The sequence below is a fragment of the Euphorbia lathyris genome, chromosome 3, assembly GCF_963576675.1.
Source record: "Euphorbia lathyris chromosome 3, ddEupLath1.1, whole genome shotgun sequence".
Taxonomy (NCBI): domain Eukaryota; kingdom Viridiplantae; phylum Streptophyta; class Magnoliopsida; order Malpighiales; family Euphorbiaceae; genus Euphorbia; species Euphorbia lathyris.
In genome coordinates, this window is record NC_088912.1 from 76,190,772 (window position 1) to 76,215,908 (window position 25,137).

The following is a 25,137-nucleotide window of genomic DNA, read 5'->3' on the forward strand; positions in this document are numbered from 1 at the left end:
GTAGTAAGAACCTAATGGATCACACATAAGACTTGGAACCAAAAGAGAGATGGATGTCATTAATAGATGGAAGCCCAATTGAGCCCAGTAAGGCCCATTTAAATAGAGGGGGGGGGGGGCGAAATTTATATATAATAAATTAGGAAATATTTTAATTCCATTAATCCTAATTTGATTAGGTTTGTGAATTAAATTAATTAAGAGATAATTAACTTAGAAGTTTTAATTAGATTAATATACTCCTATTATTATCCAATTAGGTTATTTATTATTATCCTAGATATATTAGATATATTATAAGATAATAATTGGGAATCCTATTCCGAATTGAATTCCTATTAAGTAACCTATTCCTATCTAACTAGGGTTTAGATGCAAGTTATTATATATACCCCCCTACTACATGAATTTCGACTAAGCCTAACCCCTCCCCTCATTGTGATTTTCGAAACATACAATTAGAGAGAGAAAGTGAATTCGCATCCCCTAGTTCGTGGACAAGAATTCATACGGCTTCCATCGATCGATTAATTTCATCTATCTTTCTTTCTCTTTGATCTTGTGTTGGTTAATTAGAGGCAATCTATTTTGGTTGCATCTCATACGGTTGATTCTAACTTAACCTCACCGTGTTATACTTCGTGCTTGGGAACTCGGAGAAGAATTGTGGGCGCTTCTTTAACAACGGTAGATTGTTCTTCAAAAGGTATTTCTTCTTATCCCTCTTTATATGAAATAACGATTAACGGATCCTATGGTTAAAAGGAAGTAGGCTAAAATTTTTATATTTCCGCTGCTATACCTTAGCCTTAATTTTCCTTCAGTGGTATCAGAGACATCGTTAAATCCGTTATTTCATATATGAAAATTTAGAAGTTTTTCAATAGGATTGAATAAATATTTATAGTTAGGATTAATTAACAAATTGTTTGATTAATTAATTCTAAAGATTAATAAATTTTAATTAATTGTTAATTAAAATAGATTATGCGTATGTTCCTAATTATTTCGGTTGATAACCATTATAACAAAATCTATTAGTTTTATAGTTAGGTTAATAAAATTAGTTTTATTAATTCTAAAAGATAAAACGGAAATCTATTGTAGTTTTTCCTATTTCTGAAAATCATTTTTAAAACCGTTTTAAAATCTGATATATATATATATATATATATATGTTTTATAAAAAAAATAATAATAAATACGAGGCGCGACCAGCCGCGTGCGCAGCCGCAGGGCTGCTGCCAAACGGCAGCAGCCCAGTTTCGGGCCCCCGGCCCGAATCCCACTTGATTTTAATTGTTAAAATCGGCTTGAAAACAATTTGTATATATATATATATATGTTTCAGAAATTAATAGTTTTCTGTTTTGATTATCGAATGAAAAATTCATTTAAAAGTTTGTTTTTACCAAGTTGTAAATCAAAGTGTTAAATGAATTGAAATCAAAATAATTGGGACATGCATAATCGATGTTTTATATGGTTATATTAATCTAAGGATTAATATAAAGATACAAAACGATTAGAAGTAAAATTGGATGAAAGTTAATTTGACAAGTTAATGTGATTAACCTAAATATTACATAAGCCGGTTATGTAATCAACCAATTAAATTTATTTAATTGAGTCTATGCATGTTTGGAGTTATGGACATATTTGGACCCTCTTTTAGTCTTTTGGTATTTTTGAAATAGGGCCTGCGCGTCCTGCCTTTCTACTATCTATTGTAATTTCTCCTCTCATCCGATTCCCTTAAATTCAATTGAAGTTTTCTTATAGTAGTATAGAAATTAATATGTAATTTCAAGGCGCCATGGAGAAGACGGAGAACCTAAAGAGAAATATGTAATAGTTAGTATTTCCTTAGGTTTGCCCTTTTATTCCGTCTCTGGCTCGACGGAATAATTTAGATGATATGTCCATAACGCCAATGTATGTGAATGTATGTGTGTCTGATGTATGCTAAAGCAAATCAAGACTAAGTTAGATTATGAGACCTAAATAAAATCCCTCGTTAAAAAGTTAAGTAAATAAGCAAGTTATTAAAATCGGTTGCCCCTCCCTAATATTATAATTCAGCCGGCAGTACTGGGGGCCTTTGAGTTGTTGAGCAAACTCAAGCTCGGGGTCTTATGGTAACACCTGAATTATCGAAAGTCATTCTTTCATGAATATGAGGTAATACTTAAATTAGATTATGATAATTGGATGAGCAAACTCATGTTGTCATAAACTAATGGGCAATATGGTTAGGATTAATGCGAATATCATATTAGTTACTAATGTGGTTAGTAACCCAATATCCTAGGAGTCACATTCAAGATGTGATTGATTACATGAATCTACCTAACAAATGAGACTAGCTTGTTGAGCAAACTCAAGGCGAAATCTCAGGAGTTAGGATCCTAGCTCACTAAAGGATTTGTGAAATTCTTCGAATTAATATGGAGGGCTATTAATTTGGCAAAATAGTGGGAGCAATCTGAAATAAATTAAAAGGCCTATAATTTTCGATTGTTATACTTTAAAGCAAATGAATGACATACGTTTACTCTCTCTCACTCTCAGTTTTTTTTAAACACACACTCTTAAAATCATGACTAAAACCAATCTGCAAGACATTCTTACCGATAACAAACTGAATGGTTCAAACTTCACCGACTGGTTTCGTAACCTCAAAATTGTTTTGAAGTTCGAGAAAATTGGGTATGTACTTGATACACCGATACCCCCTGTCCCTGAAGATGATGCTCCCATCGAGGAAATTGATGCTTATCAGAAGCACAAGGCTGATGACGATCATGCCGGATGCATCATACTTGCATCGATGACATCGGAATTACAAAGGCAACATGAGGAGATGAATGCCAATTCCATCATCATGCACCTAAAGGAATTGTTTGGGAAACAAACCAGGTGCGAACGCTACGAGATATCCAAGCTGTTGTATCGTTGCAGGATGCAAGAGGGCACATCAGTCATGACACATTGTGTCAAGATGATTGGCTACATTACCAAACTTTCTAGTATTGGATTTGCGATGGATAACGAATTAAGTGTTGACTTAATTCTTCAATCCCTCCCAGAAAGTTATTCACAGTTCATCATGAACTATCAGATGAATGACTTGCAAACCTCTCTTGAAGAGCTTGCAAATATGCTCAAGTCAGTTGAGCCCAATATGAAGAAAGACAAGACCATACATGCTCTTATAATTGAGGGATCGAAGAAAAGGAAAGGGAATTTTCCCAATCCTAAACATCCCAAGAAAGGTAAGAAAGCTGTGTCCAAGGGAAAGGAAGTGAAGAAGCCCAAAGGAGAGTGCCACTTCTGTGGTAAAGACGGGCATTGGAAGAGAAACTGCAAGGAGTATCTAACCACCCTCAAGAAGGGAAAAGGCGGTGCTTCTACATCAGAAATTTTGAAGAATCTACTGCATTTCCCTGGAATATATCTCCAAGGACATAAAGATCTGTGTCACGGACCACACTACTGAATGTGCGACCGAATAAACTGTGACACAGGAATTTGTGCAGATATAGCATGGAGTTGGAGCGAAAAGAGTGATTATAGGCGAGTTTTGAATTGAATCGCCAGAATCCAGTGAGCATTCTCCAAATGTCCGAGGATGTCATGTCTCGTCCAGGATGACGTTTGATTGTATCCCTCGGGGGAAAACCAAACCAAGCATGCAACTCAGGATAGCCGAAAGTAAAGATTTCGCCTTTCCGATGAAAACTGAGACGTACTCGTCGTTTATTAGTGAAACGCACGGTACAGAAGAATTCGAGTATCCAGTCGCCTATTATTGGAAATCGCATTTGGGCGAATTTTGTCCACCCTAGGCGTTCCATATAGCGGCTCATGTCATCAGTAATGCCTAATTGGCTGTTAAGAAATTCATCCATATACAACATTCCGATGAAGAATTTGTAACGGTGATTCCAATAACGCCTACCTTCATCGTGATTGAAGATAGGAAAAGGCGCCCCATATCGCTTGGATAAGTCTGGGCGTTTGTTGCTTGAGGCAGCATTGTGCCTTGAATGTTTGTATTTGGTAGGCATGGTGTCGATTTGAAAGAAACAAAGTTTCTGTTACTAAATAAAAATGGTGTTTTGAAGAAATCAGAGTTCTGATAAAGATGAAAAGAATTGTAACAGAACTTGAATCCTTTAGGACTAATTTATAAGAGTTTTAGATGAAAAGAGGTGTTGTTTTAATCATGAAAAGGTATAAAATGACACCTTTCGGGAATGAAGAAACTTAAGGTTTCAGTTGTTAAGAGGTTTGTTGAAAGGTTTAGGTTGATTCAGACCTGAGTGTGCAGGAATTTCGCGTGTCGCGACCGAGAATAGCAAAGCCGCGGTCGCGACACGCTGATTTCCTTGCGGAAATCAGGCGTCGAAAGCCATGTCCTGATTCACGGTAGAGAATTTATAATTCTCGGTAAGTTCAGAGAAAATCTAACCTAATTGGACAAATCTGAAAAATAGAATTTTCGGTAGAGAATTCCAAATTCTCGGTAAAGAATTGCCTGAAACTTCAATTTCAATCTAATTTCCTAAAATTAATTCTAAAATTATGAAATAAACATATTTTATGCATATAAATCATAACATAAAGGCATCTAATCACAAAAATAAAATAAAATAAAATAAAATAAAATAAAATAAAATAAAATGAACAAAAATATAAAAAGAAATAAAACAAAATAAACTGTGATCGAAAAACTGAGTGATTTATACGTCAGAAAATCTTGTTATGAACGAAATTTCTAGTTGTGAAATATTTTCGTAGTAGATTTTACATCGATTACCATTAACTTTGAAACGAATTCCGTTAGGACCTTCCAATTCTAAAGAACCATAATCGAATGTTTTGACGACTAAATATGGTCCTATCCATCTGGACTTAAGTTTTCCTGGAAATAAACGAAGTCGTGAATTAAATAACAGCACTTTATCCCCAACGTTAAAGTGTTTGACTTTAATTTTGGCATCGTGCCATTTTTTCACTTTTTCTTTATAAATTTTTGCATTTTCGTAAGATAGATGGCGTAACTCATCTAACTCATTTAAATCGAGCAAACGTTTCTTACCTGCTTGTCGTAAATCAAAGTTAAGTTCCCTAATAGCCCAATAGGCTTTATGTTCTAATTCGATAGGCAAATGACATGCCTTTCCATACACTAAGCGGTATGGAGTCATTCCTATTGGTGTTTTAAATGCAGTACGGTATGCCCATAACGCATTATTTAGTTTACAAGACCAATCTTTTCTTGAGGATGAAACTGTTTTCTCTAGAATCCATTTGAGTTCTCTATTTGATATCTCCGCCTGACCATTTGACTGAGGATGGTATGGCGTTGATACGCGGTGGCGTACTCCATATTTTTTCATAAGCGTTTCAAAACTTCGGTTTATAAAATGAGCACCACCATCACTAACGATGACTCTTGGACAACCAAATCTACAAAATATATCGTCAAGAAAATTAACAACAACTTTAGAATAGCTCGCCGGGGTTGCAATTGCTTCAACCCACTTTGAAATATAATCAACGGCAACTAATATGTAAGTTTTACCATTAGAAGGGGGAAAAGGTCCCATGAAATCTATTCCCCACATATCGAAGACTTCAACTTCTAATATAGTTGTGAGGGGCATCTCATCTTTCCTTCCTAGATTTCCTGTTCTTTGGCACTTATCACAACGAGTAATAAATGAACGGACGTCTTTAAACATCGTAGGCCAAAAGAAACCACATTCAAATATTCTAGCTGCTGTCTTGTTAGCTCCATTATGTCCTCCATAAGAGCTAGAATGACATTCCAACATTATGGATTCAAATTCATTTTCACCAACGTATCTCCTAATTATCCCGTCACCACAAGTTTTGAACAGAAAAGGATGTTCCCAAAAATACTGTTTAATGTCGAAGAAAAATTTCTTCTTTTGTTGGAAATTTAATCCTTCCGGAACAATATTGGCTGCAAGATAATTAGCAATATCTGCATACCATGGTGACATGACACTTTTCATTTGATAGAGATGTTCATCAGGGAAATCATCTCGTATACCGTTAGTTTCACCTATGAGACCGTTTTCATCTTTAAGTCTCGATAGATGATCGGCGACAAGGTTTTCTACTCCCTTTTTGTCTTTTATTTCTATATCAAATTCTTGTAACAATAAAACCCATCTAATTAGACGTGGTTTTGCATCCTTCTTAGCAAATAAATATCTTAATGCTGCATGATCAGTGTAAATAATAACTTTCGAACCTAACAAGTATGACCTAAACTTATCACATGCAAAAACTACAGCTAACATTTCTTTCTCAGTTGTAGTGTAGTTTAATTGTGCATCGGAAAGTGTGTGACTTGCATAATAAATGACATGAAGTTTCTTATCCTTCCTTTGTCCTAAAACACATCCGACAGCTAAATCACTTGCATCACACATAATTTCAAATGGTAAATCCCAATCGGGTTTAGCAATAACAGGTGCACTGACTAAAGCTGTTTTTAAGGTTTCGAAAGCTTTAACGCAATCTTCATTAAAATCAAAGGTAGAATATTTCATGAGTAGATTAGTGAGTGGTTTGGAAATTACAAAAAAATTCTTAATAAATCTTCTGTAAAAACCGGCATGTCCTAAAAATGATCTTACTCCCTTAACAGTAGTTGGAGGGGGTAGTTTCTCTATTACAGAGGTTTTTGCTCTATCTACTTCTAATCCTTTTTCAGATATTTTGTGACCTAAAACAATTCCTTCGTCAACCATGAAATGACATTTTTCCCAGTTTAATACCAAATTTGTTTCTTCACACCTAGACAAAACTTTATCCAAGTTTTCTAGGCACGAATCAAAAGAATCTCCATAAACTGAAAAATCGTCCATAAAAACTTCCATGATATCTTCAATGAAATCATTAAAAATCGCAGTCATACAACGTTGAAATGTTGCAGGTGCGTTACATAGACCAAATGGCATTCTCCTATATGCAAATGTTCGTAAGGACATGTGAAGGTTGTTTTATCTTGGTCATCCGGGTAAATGTATATTTGAAAGAATCCGGAGTAACCATCTAGAAAACAGTAGAAAGCATGACCAGCTATCCTTTCGATCATTTGATCAATGAAAGGAAGAGGAAAATGATATTTCCTAGTTGCTTTATTTAAATTTCTATAATCTATACAAACCCTCCAACCAGTGGTGGTTCGTGTAGGTATTAATTCACCTTCTTCATTCCTTACAACTGTTATGCCTCCCTTTTTAGGTACACAATGGATTGGACTAACCCATTCACTATCCGAAATAGGGTAGATGATTCCATTGTCCAGAAGTTTAGTAATCTCATTTTTTACTACTTCTTTCATATTCGGATTTAGGCGTGTTTGCCTATCCGCTTTAGGTGGCTTATCTTCTTCTAAGTGAATTCTGTGCATTACGATGCTCGGATTAATACCTTTTAAGTCTGAAATTTGCCAACCCATACTTCCTATCCTATTTCTAACAACTTCTTTCAATTTCTCTTCTTGGACTTGTGTTAATTTGTTAGAGATAATAATAGGTAGAGAATCGCCTTCGCCTAAGAAAGCGTACCTTAAATGACTTGGTAATTCTTTAAGTTCTAATTTAGGTGGAACTATAGTTGAAGGCGGAACTGGTCCATCTTCTCGAATCAAAGGTTCTGGGTCCTTATCTTCTAGTTCCTCACTCATTATAGGTTCTATTATTTCTTCTTTTTGAACAATGTCATTTACACATTCTTCAATTAAATCAAGTTTCATACAAGCGAAATCCTCCATAGGATATTTCATTCGCTTGATTCATATCAAACTCAATCTTATCATCGCCTATTCTTAAAACTACTTTCCCTTCCGACACATCAACTAGAGCACGTCCCGTGTTCATGAACGGTCTACCAAAGATTAACGGACAATTTACGTCATAAGAAAAATCTAAAATAACGAAATCTGTAGGAAAAATAAATTTGTCAACTTTAACTAGAACATCCTCAATTATACCGTATGGTCTTTTAGTGGTTTGATCCGCTAATTGCAAAACCATATTGGTACGTTTGATGTCTTCTTCTAAGCCTAACTTATTAAAAATAGATAATGGCATCAAGTTAATGCTTGCTCCTAAATCACAGAGACAACTGGGAAATTCCATATCTCCCAATTTACACGGAATGGTAAAACATCCGGGATCCTTGAGTTTTGTGGGCAAATTACTTGACACAATCGAACTGCAATCTTCAGTTAGCGAAATGGATGAAATTCCTTCCCAACTGATTTTCTTTGAAATTAAATCTTTGAGGAATTTACATAATTGGGAATTTGTGTAATCGCATCCATAAACGTTAAATTAATATGCAAATTCTTAAGTTTGTCTAAAAATGTTAAAAGTTGTTTGTCATAGTCCTTATTGCGGACTTTGTGTGGAAAAGGTGGTTTGGGTACAAAAGTTTTTGTACTAGAGTCAATTGGTGCATCTTTTTGTTTTAATGTATCTTCTTTGGGTTTCGGTAAATCAGTTCCAGGTAAGGTCGAATTTCCGGGCATTTCCGGGCCTAAGTAATTTTTCCCTGAACGAAGAGTGATAGCCTTAACATGCTCTTTAGGATTTTCTTCCGTATGGCTTGGAAGACTTCCCTTTTTGCGGGATGGAATTGATTTAGCGAGTTGTCCAATTTGAATCTCCAAATTATGGATGCTAGATGATTGGTTTTTAATAAGCTGATCGAATTTATTCTCGATCCGTTTAAAACCATCATCGTGATTACTTATTTTTCCGCTCATAGCATCAATAATTTTGTCGATTTTAGAAGATAAAGTGCTAATCGAATCTCTGGATTGATTTTGATAATTAGTAGTACGATTTTGATTAGCATTAGCATTATTATTATCTCTCCAGTTAAAGTTAGAATGATTTCTCCATCCAGGATTATATGTATTGGAATAAGGGTTATTATTTTGGTTTTGCCCTTGGACAAAATTTACCTGTTCAATTTCACTCATACCTTCGTAATCCACATCTGTTTGGATTGGCTTACCATTAGAATCACACGGTGCCATAAACCTATCAATTTTGTGCGATAAGGCAGAAAATTGGGCTTGCAACATCGCTACTGGATCAAGATTCACTATACCTTTAACTGATGATGTTGTTGAGGATGATGGTTTCTCTAATGGTACGTGTCCACGTTCCGCGGGCCACATACTGCTGTTGATTGCCATTTCCTCCAAAAGTTCTCTTGCTTGGGCAGATGTTTTCTTCATGAATAACCCTCCAGACATAGCGTCCAATGAACCTCTAGTTGTAGGATTTAGTCCATTATAAAATGTTTGCATTAAAAGTTCGGCGGGCAATTGGTGGTGTGGGCATAAACGTTGAAGTTCTTTAAAACGTTCCCAAGACTCATAAAGAGTTCCATTATCATTTTGAGAAAAAGATGTTAACTCTTTAATGACTCTTGCGGTTTTTGCTAAAGGAAATTTTTTTGATAAAAATGTTTGGGCTAATTGCTCCCAAGTCTCAATTGATGCGGCTGGCATAGAAGTTAACCATTCTTTGGCTCGATCCTTCAAAGTAAAAGGAAAAAGGCGAAGTTTGATTGCTTCTGCAGTTACATCAGTAATTTTAAAAGTGTCACAAATTTCTAAGAAATTTGTCAAATGGGTATTAGGATTTTCGTTAGGTAACCCGTAAAACGTTACATTATTTTGCAACATATTAAGCAATGCAGGCTTAATTTCAAAATGATGTGCATTAATTTGGGGTCTAACTATACTGTTTGTTACACCGGCCACTCCTGGCCTAGCGTAATCCATAAGTGTGGCCATAACTTCTGGCTCGGTAATTTTAGTTTTTATTGGGGTTTTGTTTTTGTTTTTCTTTTCTTTCTTGTTCTTTTTAAGAGTTCTTTCAATTTCTGGGTCAATAGGATCTGGTGACGTGTCTGAACTTCGAGAACTGCGCATGAACTTGAAATTTCGCACGAACCGAAACTACCTACAAAACATAATTTGAAAAATAAATATGTTAGTAATTGAAAATAAATAAAATATAAAAGTTTGAATAAGTATGAATAAACCTAGATTCATAATAAAACACGAAAAATTTAAAATTTTGTCAAAAATTTTGGCGTTCCCCGGCAACGGCGCCAAAAACTTGTTGAGCGATTTCCGCAAGTGCACGGTATACGCTTGTAGTAATAAAAGATATCGATCCCACAGGGAACGTTTTTTAAACAAAACTTATTTATAATCGGTTAAATTTACTTTTAGGTTTATAATATGGAAAATCGTTTAATCGGTTTTGGTTTTGAAATTGCTAGAATGAGAATTAGATTAGAGTATGAAAACGTTAGAAAATATTCTGATTTAAGAATGAATTTGCAAGATAGGAACGTTTAGTACTTTTTAGAAAAGTAAACGAATGTATTCGTTTGCATTAAGCAAAGAAAACAACTTTAAACTTTGTACGAATTATAAAGATGAAATAAATGACGGAACCTCTAATTAATTGGCTTTGAACATGACAAAACCCTTTCGGGATAGTTGCCCTTAATCAAATTAAAATTCTTTCGAGATAATAATTTGCCTAAGTGTTCAACAAAGTTTCCTTGTAAAGATTTTGGATTAAATACGTTTTAATGAAAACACCAGCAGTCACTTTAGTGGATTGGTTACCATAAGTGCTGCATAAAAATCTATTGAATAGAACAAACTTTATTAGATGAAATATAAATTGATACAAGTTTACAGAGAACATGGAGCATGGAAACATTCGACGGCTTGCAAGTGAACGGGTTGATCAATCATTTCCTTGGGTTTCGTTAGAGTTTGTCAGGCTCAGGGGCGGATCCTCTACTCAATCTTCTCGTTGAATCTTTGTAATAGAGACTGGGTCGGTCTACTACCAAAATGAAAACTAAACTGGAACAATGTCTAAACGCTACTAAACTTGTTATTATTGAATAAACAATGTGTGTACAACATATTGCTTTTTACAGAATCGAAATCTAACTTCTGAATCACTTGATTCAGAATTTCTGCATAAATTCTATACTAATCTCTTTTTTCTACATATTTTCAACTCTCCATCAACTCTTTATTTATAGATGTTGAAGAGTCTTGATTGAAGTGTCGTGTCCGTTGTGAAGAATCGTGTCCGTTGCGAAAGGACGTCTTTATCCACCCGAACGATCGCGTTTCGTCGAAAACGAAAGTGTGTAACTATGCCTCTAAAATCTCCTGCTCGTACCGAGAATATTAAATTCTCTACTGAGAATGGGGGAGCATCAATTGGTCTTCAAACGAAGGAAGGAGAAGCTGGGGAACGCGTGTCGCGACCGTGAATTTGGGAGCCGCGGTCGCGGCACGGAACGTTTTTCGGTTTTTCAGCTTTCGTTCGCGTCCTCGATTTGGCGTTATTAATTTCTGTCGTCTTCGACTCCTTTTGTAGGGTTTTTCTTCTGTTTTCGAGCTCTTTTCGTTCCTATTTGGATTTTACCAAATATTTATGTACCTTACAAGAAAGAAACATATTCGAGAGTAAAAGCTTCCTAAACAGTTATAAATAGCATAAATTCGTAGCAATATTGATGTAATTATTGATGATATTTTAGGCTTAACAATAGCTCCGTCTAGTAATTTTGTATCCAAGAATCTTTAGAAATTTTCCTTCCAATATTCTCATTGCTCAGAATGGGCCTTCTCTTTGATTTTGGACACTCGATGAGTGTCGGCGGTAGACAATTCTATCATTGAGGGGTGGGCTATGCATCACGAGATAGGCTTTAAGTGGGTCAATCCATGGAATGGGCTCGGGGCCTAAAGGCCTCATTGTTATCACCATTTTCGATAGGATTTTATAGCTTGATTTTATCTTTATTTATGTGTTTTCTGTATGTTTTCCTCTGATTTATAGTATCTTCTGCCTTATTATGATTTTAATTGGAGTTTTAAGCTATTTCATATAGTTTCGGGCCTTAAACAGGGAAAAGGGGCGAAAATCATGAAGCAACTCGGCGAGCTACTTCATATAACTAGATGAGTTGCCTCACCTTACTTGAAGAGGAGCCCCAAATCCAAGTCAATGAAGGAAACACAAGTCAAAGTCGTAAGATGCGTAAAAAGCAAGTATCTCAGTTAGGTAGACATAACAACTTGGCAAACTGTGGAGGAATTTAGTAGTTGACTTCTATCAAAACTCTACTTAAAAGTGCTCATTTTTATTAGACTTTGACAATTCTAATCTGACCAAAGAAAGGCTAGAGGACCTACTAGAGATCAAAGAACGTCCTAGGGCTTAAAGGGATTGATTTATTCCTATAAATAGTCTTTTTCAATGTAATTGGTATCTTAATTTAGTCTTAGCTTACTTTCAATTTAGTTTTTATTATACATTCGTTTATTATTAGTTTACTTTAGTAATTTCGTTGTACTTTCCAGCAAGCTCAATATTGGTTTGTTCTTCATCTCTATTTCTCAATATTAGTTATTTAATTTAAGTTTTCTCTTTATCTACACTCTTCTTCATCTTATATTCTTGAATTGGTAACCCGTCTTGATGAACATGAGTTCAACATCAATCCATCTCACCATCCCTATGTACTTTAGCTTAAACATGAGCTAAACCTCTTTAGGCTAGGATGACGGTGAATCGTGTTTGATAAGTATGGGTCGTTATAAGTCTTTACGATGTGTTGTAGGAAGAATAACGAGATAATTAGCTAAACATATTTGCTTACCTCTATCTAAGAAGCCTAACTAAGTAATTAGTTAGAGAGGTTGAATTGTGAAAGCTAATCAAGTAAACGATTTAATCGAGCAATTTAGTTATTCATATACCTTAACCGGATAGTGCGACTTCATGGTCTAGGTTACGACTTAGTCTTAGATTTCATAATAATTAATGCTTCCAAACATACTTAGAGATTTTTCCTAATCAAGCATCGCCATAGAGGTGCTTGGAATAGAGTTAATAGTTCTAAGCCAGAGTTATTATATTTTTAAGGAAAGCTACAACGTACACATATTAGTCCATAGGAGTCAACACGGGGATCCAAAGTCTTAGCCTTTCCACTTATACATAGAAAAATCAATTGTTAATTTGCCTTGCTTTTTAGCTAAACCATTAGTTTAAACTACAAATCAAATTCACCTAAATGAGACCTTAGATAATACTCCCTCAATTCCAAAATATAAGTCATTCTAGGTTGTTTCACACAAATTAAGAAATACAATTAATATAGAGTGACATTAATGAATTTACATTGATTAACTAAAATTAATTTCTCTCTCATCTAATGGTTGGTGAATAAGTCTTGTAATTTTGAAAAACACATGGATCAAGACAAAAAAAGTTAATGCTTTGACCGGAAAACTATACTAAAAGTTCTTGAAAAGCTAGAAAGACTTATATTTTGGAAAAAAAATTCAATTGCTAGAATGACTTCTAAAAAGGAATGAAGGGAGTATAAGATTTTAGTACGAGCAGGGAATTGAATATTAGTCATTGTGGGATTGATACTATTTTTCGAAACTTTACTACTTAATACGTTCACTTGCTCTTAATTGACATTGTACGCTTTAGCCCTATCACCCATCAATAGTTAAGGAGGATATTGTTAATATTTGCTACTAATTCATAATTAATTAATATATGGAAAAGCTTAATTTTTAAATAGTATGAGAAAACTTGATTTTTTAATAGTGTGGTGTGGGAAAGCATTATTTTGGTAAAACATTCTTTTAGAATAGTTGGTCATACAAATGCGTTTTCTGTTTTTATTAATTTTTAAGATGCAATATTTGATTTAAATCATAATTGAGATCAAAGAAAATTAGAAAGTCAGGAAAACACTTGGATATAAAATTTCTAAGAAAATTTTTGGGTTTGTGAAATTTCATAAATTTATCTTATAAAATTATTCTTGGTTGTTCCAATAATAATGACGTAATACATATATTGCCCCATGTATTTGACTCAAAGCTTCAACTGCCTTTCTAAATTTTTAAAGTTTCAAATAATCAACTATTTTTATCCAATTGCATTCAATAAGCCCTTATTTCTCAATAAAATTCATTGGATGCAAAAAAATGGGAGACATACTCCGCCACGTGTTAAAATGAAAATGACAAATAGATAAATAATTCGAAACTTTTGAAAGTTCACAGGACAGTTGATGTTTTAGGGTTATTGAATGTAACTGGACAACAATAATGAGTTATTAAATGCGATTGAACAAGAATAGAGTGTTATTAAATGCAACTGAATAAGAATACATGATTATTGAATACAATTGGATAAAATTAAAAGACCATTTGGAACTTTTGAAAGTCGAGGAAGCTGTTGAAATTTTGATCCAAGTACAAAGGCAATATATGTATTAAGCCAATAACTAAAGTTTCTTATCTGCTATAAAAATAAAAATAAGTACGAATTGGTCGCACCATGTAAAGTTCTTATGTTGTTTATTTTATTTATTCTTGTTTATGTTATTTTATTTTGGGTTAATACACATATTTGCCCTTGTGTTTTCTCGGAAAAACAGATTTGCCCTTAAATCAAATAAACCCACAAAACTATCCCTGAATTTTCCATAAACCTGCAATTATATCCTAATCTGACGGAGCTGCTAAACGGCGATGACATCAAACCTTCTAATCTCCCGAAAAACTTCAGAAAAGAACAACCAATCACAAACAGAAAAAAATATGCACATTCAATTTCGATTAAAAACAAGTTAGAAGAACAGATTGGTCAAAATTCATTTTCATAAAAGCTCAATCAACCTAATAAAATGACGTCTAAACCTCCTAATTAATCCAAAAGCAATAACAATAAAAAAACAATAAGAAACCAAATGAATTTTGATTGTCGCCATCCAATTTTTTTGGAGACAAGAAGATTTGATGTCATCGCCGTTTAGCAGTTCCGTCAGATTAGGGTATAATTGCAGGTTTATGAAAAATTCATAGATAATTTTATGGATTTATTTGATTTAAGAATAAATCTGTTTTTCCGTGAAAACACATGGGCAAATATGTGTATTAACCATTTTATTTTTAATTATTCAATTAATTCAAATAACCTAGTTTAAAACGTTGAAGTGGCCCAAAAGAACAAATCAAATAGTACCAATTATATGGAGATTGGATCGATTCATCCATTAAACGAGATTATTATCCACATAAGTAAAAATAAATCACTCTACACTAATTTATTTATTGGTGGATCTTTCCTTTCATGCGTTTAGATCCCTTCTATATATGGCTTTACATCACCACGTCACCACAAAATATATCACCGTTATAAATATGTTTTTCTTTTCTTTTTGAAATGATAATTATAAATGCATTTATCTCTTAAAATATTAAGAAAATGATTTAAAAGGTATATTATTATTATTATTATTAGTGAAAATTAATTAGTGATTATCCACGTAAGTAATACCAACCACTCTACACTAATTCATCGATGGATCTTTCTTTTCCTACGTCATTTTTTGTTTGGATTCTTTTCTATTTATCTTTATATTACGTCACCACAAAATATATCACCGTTATATAACGATAATTACAAGTGCATTTATCTCTTAAAATATTTTAAAAAAATTGATTTAAAAATTGTAGGTATTATTATTATTATTATTATTATGGCAATGCATGCTTTGACCTTCATATGATTAGACTTTATTCTTGTTTAGTTTTATGTTCAATATAAATAAGTAAAATACATCTTTAGGATAAGGTATTAAAATAGACCAATTATTTTTGAAGAAGTATCAATTTAGGCTCCACATATAAAGTAATATCAATATAAATTTAACGTTTAAAAAATGTATCAATTTAGGTTTCGATAACGGAACGAGACACGTCATTAATATTATTGCGTTAAATTCTATCAATTGTATATGGTTTGAGAAATCCTTATTAATTTTATCTTGTGAAATTTTTGGTATACATTATTTATTTGTTTTAAAAGCACTTCAACGAATCTTTATTAAAAAGGTTCAAGTATTCTTTTTATATAAAATTAAAGAACTCTATAACATAAATTTAAGAATTTGTAAGAACATAAGTTTGTAACTTGTAAGAACCTAGATGGGGTTGTATAGTGAAAAGCTGGTTTTCAAATTGATTTTTTTTCTCCATTTGAATCTAACGGTTCACCCTAATATTTTTTTTTTAGCAATATCAATTTTACTTCTATTTAACATAACATTTGAACAACATAGTTATTATTATTTTACTCGTTATTAACGGGTTTCAAATATCAAATATGTCTAAAATATTTATCGTATAGTTACATAGTTATAAACAACTTATTAAAATACTAATAGTTATATATATAAAATACAAGTTAATCACAGAAAATTGCTTAAAATATTTACTGTGTTATTAAAACAGTTATAAATAATAAGTCAAAATGCACAAAACTGCATAAATTGACAAACTTATTTAATTAATATAATGTGACAATCAACTAACGATCAAACTAGTCCGTTCAAGTTTTATGTTAGATAGTTCTTTCTTGGAAACGTAAAGGGTAAAATTATACTATTTTATAATTAAGAAATTAAATATACACTTCTAGTAAAATTGTACCATTTTATAATAAAGATAAACTGAGATCCATTGTAATTAGTAAAATACAATAAATCCTTAACCTTATATTGAGCCTCACCAGCTTTATCCATTGCTATCTTTATCTCAAATGACGGTGACACAAGTAAGCAAGAGAGAAAAAGATTGTAACTTTTTGGAAAGGTCAAAGTAAATATCACATAAATCCTTATTTTAGGGAGAGAGATGGAAACTGACAGAAAAATATGGGAGTTCGTGCCACCCTCAGCCAGCCCCTAAAATTGTTTTCTGTGCCGCTCACTCCTTCCTTCACATTTGGAATATCCTTCCTATAAATCCATTGTATTCTTGCAGCATTTGCTTGTTCTTCTTTCTTTCTGTAAAACATACATCTTTTTTAATTTCCTCTCCTTTGTTTTTTCTTTTTTCCTTTTAGATTAGGAACTAGGCAAATCTCAACTGGGTTTTTGGTTTTCTTAGAGAGAAGAAGAGGCAAAGATGTTGGAAGGAAAAGCTACGATTCAAGACACAGATATGCCGTTGAAGATGCAAATTCTAGCTATGTCTTCTGCATCTCAGGCTTTGGATCTCTATGATGTCGTGGATTGTAAATCTATTGCTGCCCACATTAAAAAGGTATCATCTTTCTCTCTCTCTTGTACACACATTGGATTGCAAATCTATTTCTGCATTTTTGTGTTGAATTGATTATAAAAAATTGGCAGGAGTTTGACAACAAATATGGGGGAGGATGGCAATGTGTGGTGGGATCAAATTTTGGGTGTTTTTTCACTCATTCAAAAGGGTCTTTTATCTACTTCACATTGGAGACACTCAAATTCCTTATCTTTAAAGGTGCATCTTCTCCTTGAGGAATTCATCAAACTAAGGCTATGTTTTGTTGTTGCCTAGAGAAAGTTGTGGAAAAAGTGATTTAGAAAGGAGAGGAAGAAAAGAAGCAGAAAGAAGAACACAAGAACCACATGGAAGGTCTTTTGGATTTTCATATGTAAATCTGTAAATGTACTCTGCTTTCAAAGGGGCCATTTATTCAATGTTCCCTTTTGTATAAAAAGAGCTTTTCTGAGTATTCATGTGTCTCCTCCATTCTCACCTTTCTTAATTTTGCTCTAGTTCTTTTCATGTGTTTATAAACAGGATTATCAGGTAGCTAGTCAGCCAAGACATATTACCATATGAAGGTTGTTAGAAAAAAAAAAAAAAGAAACACAAAGCCAAAAAGAAGTTGTATCAATCTATTAATCGGGTTTATTGCTCCGAAAGTATAGTAGAATTTCTCCGGCGAGTAATGAGCAAGACGATAGAGTTTTCGAGTTATGGATGTTCTAGTCTCCCTGAAAAAATTGGAACTTCAACTAATCATTTATAATACATGGATAACACAACAAGACAATTCGAATTCGATTTGCAATCTCATAAATCATGTTTTCTGTAATTGGAAGTTGAAAAAGCAATGAATGTTATCAAGCTTTTAAAACAGAACTAAAAAAACTCATTCAGCTTTGTTCACAAAGTCATGACACAGGAGTCAAGAGGGGCTTGTTGCTGAAATGTGCCTCCAAGTTTGCAATCACAAGGTCTGCCATTGCAATGCTTGTCTCCACAGTATCACTTCCCACATGAGGCAGAAGAACAACATTGTCAAGCCGAAACAATTCTTCGGGAATCTCAGGCTCGTTTTCATACACATCGAGCCCTGCACCGCCTAGGCGACCTTCAAGCAGTGCAGACACAAGCTCAACTTCATCTACATGTGCTCCTCTGCCAATGTTTATAAGAATGCCTTTCGGACCTAATGCTTCGATGACTTCGCGATTGATAATATGTCGTGTCTCGTCTGTCAAAGCACAAGCAACAACAAGGATTTCGCAGTTGTTAGCCAAATCTAAGACGTTTGGGAAGTATTTGTAGGTTGTAAGTGGTTTTTGAGATCTGGAATGGTAACTGATGGAGCAATTAAAAGCTTCAGCTCTCTTTCCAACTGCTGAACCGATCCTTCCTAGCCCAATGATTCCAACTGATTTACCACTGAACTGAACAAACAAGATAAAATGATGAATGAATATATAAATGGATATCTTATCAATGAAGAAGTAATAAATCACTTACTACTATAAATTTGATATTGATATCATAACTGGAAAATATAGCAAGTTCTGTTAATCCTTAAAGCAACTTGAAGGAATATGGTGTCTGCTAGACTGCTATTAAATCATCCCAAAGGGTGAGTTACTGAAGTATACAAGGTGTTTTGAATACATGTAGACGCGGGGTACAATAAATGGTGTTTGGACCAAAGCCGACAACATCTATATGGTATTGGATCAAATTGTTATAACTGGTATAGAACCGACTTTTCATGCACTATGTATTGGTTTGAAGACCAACCAAGCCGAAGCTAGCAAACCTGTCACGATCCAGTCTCAAACTGGGATGGAAAGCCCGAGTAAGGATCGGTTTATAAAAGATGATAATGGCTTAAAAATGACTGAATCACACATCGAAAATGAAAAGAAAGCGACTGATGAAATGTGTTTTCAATACATGTATACATGTTTTAGACTCGGAAGACCTTAATAGTCGATCAGCACAACACTTTTAGAGACAAATCACCATCCTAAATTCGTGGAAGTATGAATCTTCAAAGCCTAATAAGTAGCTCTCATTTTCTGACCTCAACACGAGTAATTTTAGAGTACTCCCGGAGTAATACTCGCTACCAATCAATGCATGACACATGTATATATATATTTTTCCACCACCAATTATGCTTTTTGTAGTAGAATTAAAACCAATTTTGATTGGTAGTGTGTATTACTACCGAAGTACTGTAAAATTTCTCCCTTAACACCATGTATCAAAAATTACTTCAAAATTTCAAAAGTTTCAATGTATAAGTAATATTTAAATGGAATAAATAAAACCCAAAGCACAAACCTTTGTTCCCAATTGAAAGTCACCATGTTTCCATTTCCCGTTTCGTACATACCCATCAGAAGCAGAAATCTTCCTCAAAACCCCCAAAATCAACCCTATAGCCAGGTCGGCGACATCATCGGTCAAGACGTCAGGGGTATTTGTAACTCTGATCCCTTTCTCTTCACATTTTATCAGATCAATCTTATCTAATCCCACACTGTAACTAGCCACGATCTCCAGATTCGGAAAAGCATCAATCAGCTGAGCATCTGCGCCGATTTTGGTATTACCTACGATTGCTTTAATTTTGAGTGCACTCGCTTTCAAGAACTCAGCTTTATCAGAGGGTTGTTCCCAGAGTTTGAAAAGATGGAATCGAGTTTCGAGTTCTTGCTCGAGATACTTGTACATTGGGCAGGTCATCAGGACACCAATGCCTTCCATTTGGAATAGAGAATCGAGGTTTATAAAAACCAGGTCATTAGGACACCAATGCCTGCAAACTTTTGCACTATGAATATAATGCAAACAGAGCCGAAGGCACACATTATTTTTAAATTTCTTTTGTAAAATATGTAGCCGATTATAACTTCTAAACTTTATCTAGATAACAAATTGCAATTAAGAATTTAATATAATTAACTCTCTTTCATTATTTACTGATAAAACTGTAACTAGTTGACTGGCTCGATCTGTCAAAAAAAACGATTTTGAGAACACTTCGACAATCAAGTAATAAGAGAGATGAGACCCTTTTAAAGGTTTTATCTAATTCTTTTAGGTAGAATCTGAATAGAGAATGTAAAGTCCATAATGTCCCCCAACCTTATGATATTCTCCTAATCGGGTACTTGGGGTTACCGACTCCTCATTGATGGAAGAAATAAGGTATCAAAATAAGTTTATGGTTTTTGAAGAAGTATCAATTTAGACTCTACGTACAAAATAATATTTAAAAAATGATATCAATTTAGACATCGATAATGGAACGTGACACGTTATTCATGTTACTCCGTTAAGTTCTATCATTTATAGAACTTAACGGAGTAATATGAATGATATATTACGTTCCGATATCAGTATATAAATTGATATATTTTTTTAAACGTTAAGCTTATATTGGTACTATTTTTTTTAGGTGGAACCTAAATTGGTAAAAAGTACCCTACCCCATTGAGGAATGAGCTCAACATAACGGCATGTCCCTAGAAATAGGCTCTAAGTGAGTTGTCCCAGGACCCAAACACCTCATTATTTACTAACAAGATTTCAAAATATTTAATTATTTGCTTTATTTTTTTTTAGAATTCAATAGTATATTTTGATTTTTAAACAAACAGCATTTTGGATTTTTATGAATAAATAAAATATGAAACCAAGCTCCCAATTAAGAAGATGGACTTGAGTTGTTAGGGACGCTGAAACTAGAGATCCCGAGTTCAAGTCTCGAACCGATTACCTCGGATAAACTAAAAAGAAAATGAAACCAAGCAAAGACATTGCTTAACAAGCCTTCAACACCATTACTATACACGTAAACACAGAAGCTGGCATGTCCAGGAATTTGTGAGCCTTGAATCTTCATAGAAGTTGCAGGAAACAGAAGCCTTAAGATCAACCTTGATTCACAAAATGCTGATATGCCAAAATCAAACTACAGGAGTTAAAAGAGGCTTCTTCATGAAGTGTGCTTCCAAGTTGCCAACGACAAGGTCGGCCATTTCTTTCCGGGTTTCGACTGTGCCACTTCCAACATGAGGCAAGAGGACTACATTTTCAAGCCCCAATAGCTGCTCAGGTACATGAGGCTCATTTTCAAACACATCTAGCCCTGCACCACCTAGTCTTCCTTCAACTAGAGCAGACACTAGTTCCGCTTCGTCCACATGAGGACCTCTCCCGATGTTGATGAGAACTCCCTTCGGACCTAATGCATCCATGACTTCCCGATTCACAATGTGCTGAGTTTCTTCTGTAAGTGCACATGCAACCACAAGGATATGACAGTTTGCAGCTAACTCAACAACACTTGGATAGTACTTGTATTTAACATCGGGTTTCTCTGTTCTGGAATAGTAACTTATAGGACAGCTAAAGCCTTCGGCTCTCTTCGCTATTGCCATCCCGATTCTTCCCAACCCGATAATTCCAACTGTCTTCCCGGTGAACTGGAAAAAGAAAACACTGCTATTAGAATCAAAGAATCACTAGTGAGTGACAGGAACCAATTAAACACTGTATTATAGTCTAGTGTGGTCAGTCATTGCCGAGCTAAAAATCTGATGAATTCAGAAGAAATGTTAATAGTTCAAAAACAAAATTGCCATACAGATTGGTGTAAAATGCTTCGAAAAGAAAATTTTGCATCGAGAGACAAATGGACTGACTACATATCTTAGAGAAAGTGAGAGATACAAAGAGTTGTCATGTTTTCTGCACCCAAATTTAAGGAGCCACATAATATTTATATAAGGTCAATGAGCTTCCAGTGCTCTTAGAAAAATTGAATTGCACTACAGGCATGATTTCTTTTTTCGACATCAACTCCATATGATATCGTAGCACTAGCACATGGTTGACACCTTATAGAAATTTATCTCTTTAACCTTAGAAGCAGTTGCGAGGGCGAGCATTGGTACAACGGAAAACGTTGTTGTCGTGTCACTCAGAGGTTACGGGTTCGAGTCTTAGGAGCGGCCTCCTGCCAAAAAAATGGCAAGGGAAGGCTTGCCCCCAGTACACCCTTGTGGTGGGACCCCTCCCCGGACCCTTGCTTAAGCAGGGACGCGTAGTGCACCGGGCCGTTTTTTTTTTTTTTAACCTTAGAAGGCTGTTGCATAGATGAGACCATTCCTAATTATCATGTTTTAGCCATGTGTTTCATGAGAAAATACCAAGATGCAAAACAAAAACTATAGTGTTTACATCCATCTCCTATCGTTGAGCAGTTTGAGCATCTTTAGAGTCAGAGTCAGTTCCTTATTAAGACCAATGCAAACAGAACATAGTCCTGAACCACGAAGCAAGTGAACTTAACTGAATCCATAGATATTTGATTAGCCAAAAAAGTCTGTACAGCAAGAAGAATGAGATGTGAACGACCAAACCCTTAGTGAAGCCAAGAAAGATCACAGTTCAAACTAAAACTATCAGTTTTAAGGAGGAAGAAAAATAGCATTCTCATATGATATGGCCACACTTCAGATAACCTCAACATAAGGAATAACCATAAATAACATTCATAAGTCATTATAAACCATAAATCACATTCATAAGTAATTATAAACCATAAATCACATTCATAAGTTATTATAAAACCACACACAACATTCATAACAACTAATAAGTCATCAATTCATCAAAAAGGAAAATTTAATAATTCAAACTATTTAAACTACCAAGTCTAAAGACTATTCTAAGACATTTTCATGAACCATGATCTTCATATACAAACATTTAATAATGATTAGCTTTGAGTTATTTATTTATTTTTTTCAAATAAAAGGATGGGTGCGGGCTGGTTTAGCTAATAATTTAAATTAGGGATTTATATTTAATTTTTTATATATATTAACCTCTATTTTTGTAAAGTTATTTAAAGAAAACCCTAAATCTTATCTAATTATCTCTAAAAACGTATACCCGAAATATCCCCAAAGTATCCTCGCTTATCCCCACGTATTCCCATAATTAAAAGAAAAACGAAAAAAGGACCCACGTATCCCCATAATTAAAAGAAAAAAGAAAAAAAGAGATATTTGTTTTGTTGTATCCAGCGTATCCCTGGAGTATCCGATAAGTTACCTCAACCTATTAGAAGTATGGTGCTTCATAGTTCCATACACAATGCATTGTACCAGGAAGCATCACCCTACCAGCTGCAGATTAAGTATTAGAATCAAAATAACCAGTAGAAAAAGGCCAAGAAGCAAACACAAATGCACATAACATATCAAACTCCACTTTTTATGTTCGACCCGAGCAAAAACTGTTAAATCCTCTACTGATATGATGAAGAATTTATGAAACAAGCAAATAACTTTAACCCTTATTCACTTAATAGATTGTTCTCTAATTCAAATTTCTCAATTTCAACACATTCTGTTCAATTAGGCACCGCATTCTGAACCATAATAACCAATCTCAACTATCTCCGGGGCATTTTTTACCAGAAGATAATCAAGCAAACATAAAAGAGGCAATGTATTGGATTGGAACGATCAGAATCCAGTAAAGAAAAACAAAATCAAAATTGTAAAGGCAGATAAACCTTGGTGGTCAACTTGTAGTCGCCCTTTTTCCACTTGCCACTCCTCACATACCGATCACTCTCACAAAGCCTCCTCAAAACCGCCAGCATCAGGCCAAGAGCCAAATCGGCGACGTCATCAGTCAGAACATCAGGCGTGTTTGTTACCCTTATTCCTTTCTCCTTACATTTCGCCAAGTCGACCTTGTCAAGCCCCACACTAAAACTGGAAACGATTTCCAGCTTCGGCAATTGATCGATCAAATCGGCATCCGCTCCAAAACCGGCGTTACCCACGACGGCTCGGATTGAGTTCTTGTTGGAATTGATGAAGTTTGTCTTGTCTGGGGCGTTTTGTAGCTTGAAAAGAGTGAAACGCTTCTCCAGTTCTTCGACAAGGTAAGGGTAAATAGGAGGGCAGGTCATGAGGACGCCGATTGACTCCATTAGTGGAATTCCGATAGAAGAAGTGAGTGTGGCTATGGCTTTGTGTTGTTTGATTGGTATGTGGTGCCGGAGAGCTGCAGGTGATTTTTGTTTTCTCTTCTGATGTCAATTTTCAATTTGCTATAAAATCGATAAGGAATAAATAAAAGTATCTCTTTAGTCGAAAATAATTTTATTTGGTACGTGTGAAAATAACTGTAAAAAAAAATTACACATGCTTTCCCGAATTTGCAATAATTTATGCAAGTTACACGAGAAAAAAAAAATAGTAATGCAAGATAATGCAACAAGTTAACTATAAAAATTAATTAAAGGTAATAATTTATAGGGTTATATAAACGTTGCATTAAACTTACATGTTTAGGAGAAAAAAATAAATTAGATAGTGTAAGATAATGCAACGATTACGGTAAAGATATTTAAAAATTGGTTGCTATAAGCAATTTATGGTGTAGTGTTTCTAGACCTGTCCACGGATTTGGGTACCCGTTCGGTCCGCCCAGACCCGTGTCCTTTGGACCGGACTTGAACAATGCTAATTGATGTTAGGTCCAGTCCGGCCCAGGCCTGCTAAAACCCGTCTATTTTTTGGGCGGGTTTGGGATTAATAAAAATAGCGTGGGTCAGTCTAGCCCGGCCCGCATATTAATATTAATTAATAAATTTTATAGATTTATATATAAAACATTTATTTTTAAGTATTAAATTTTATTTTTTATAATTAAAAAATTATGTATACATGTTTATGTGGGTTTATATGGGCTGAGCTGGGCTTGAGATTTGATTTTTAAACCCGAGTCCAGCACGGTCCGAGCCCGTCTAAATTACTAGTGGGCTGGGCTTGGGCTGAAGACTTTTATAGAAAAGCCCGTCTGGTCCGGCCCAGCCC

General features: G+C 34.4%; 3 protein-coding genes and 1 non-coding gene across 5 annotated transcripts; 2 read left to right on the top strand and 2 right to left on the bottom strand.

The window, feature by feature from the left end:
* The first annotated feature begins 9,383 nt into the window (after window positions 1-9,383).
* Window positions 9,384-9,490, top strand: LOC136225229 (small nucleolar RNA R71). The gene has a single exon (XR_010686955.1). It is a non-coding gene; the product is annotated as a small nucleolar RNA R71 (small nucleolar RNA).
* Window positions 9,491-16,844: 7,354 nt separating this feature from the next.
* Window positions 16,845-17,702, top strand: LOC136222365 (dynein light chain 1, cytoplasmic). Of its 2 annotated transcripts, none has more exons than XM_066010043.1 (3): window positions 16,845-16,991; window positions 17,093-17,248; window positions 17,338-17,702. In XM_066010043.1, exons 2-3 carry the CDS (start codon window positions 17,111-17,113, stop codon window positions 17,482-17,484), a joined length of 285 nt encoding a protein of 94 aa, XP_065866115.1. In that variant the 5' UTR covers window positions 16,845-16,991; window positions 17,093-17,110; the 3' UTR covers window positions 17,485-17,702. The 2 variants fall into 2 exon arrangements, with proteins under 2 accessions (XP_065866115.1, XP_065866116.1); XM_066010044.1 differs by having other exon boundaries at window positions 16,848-16,954.
* A 271-nt stretch (window positions 17,703-17,973) lies between these two features.
* LOC136222364 (glyoxylate/hydroxypyruvate/pyruvate reductase 2KGR-like) lies at window positions 17,974-20,129 on the bottom strand. The gene is made up of 2 exons (XM_066010042.1): window positions 19,571-20,129; window positions 17,974-18,666 (listed from the first exon to the last, which is right to left on the bottom strand). Exons 1-2 carry the CDS (start codon window positions 19,994-19,996, stop codon window positions 18,148-18,150), a joined length of 945 nt encoding a protein of 314 aa, XP_065866114.1. The 5' UTR covers window positions 19,997-20,129; the 3' UTR covers window positions 17,974-18,147.
* A 782-nt stretch (window positions 20,130-20,911) lies between these two features.
* Window positions 20,912-24,371, bottom strand: LOC136222363 (glyoxylate/hydroxypyruvate/pyruvate reductase 2KGR-like). Its single transcript, XM_066010041.1, has 2 exons — window positions 23,823-24,371; window positions 20,912-21,720 (listed from the first exon to the last, which is right to left on the bottom strand). Exons 1-2 carry the CDS (start codon window positions 24,246-24,248, stop codon window positions 21,202-21,204), a joined length of 945 nt encoding a protein of 314 aa, XP_065866113.1. The 5' UTR covers window positions 24,249-24,371; the 3' UTR covers window positions 20,912-21,201.
* Between the last annotated feature and the right edge of the window lie 766 nt (window positions 24,372-25,137).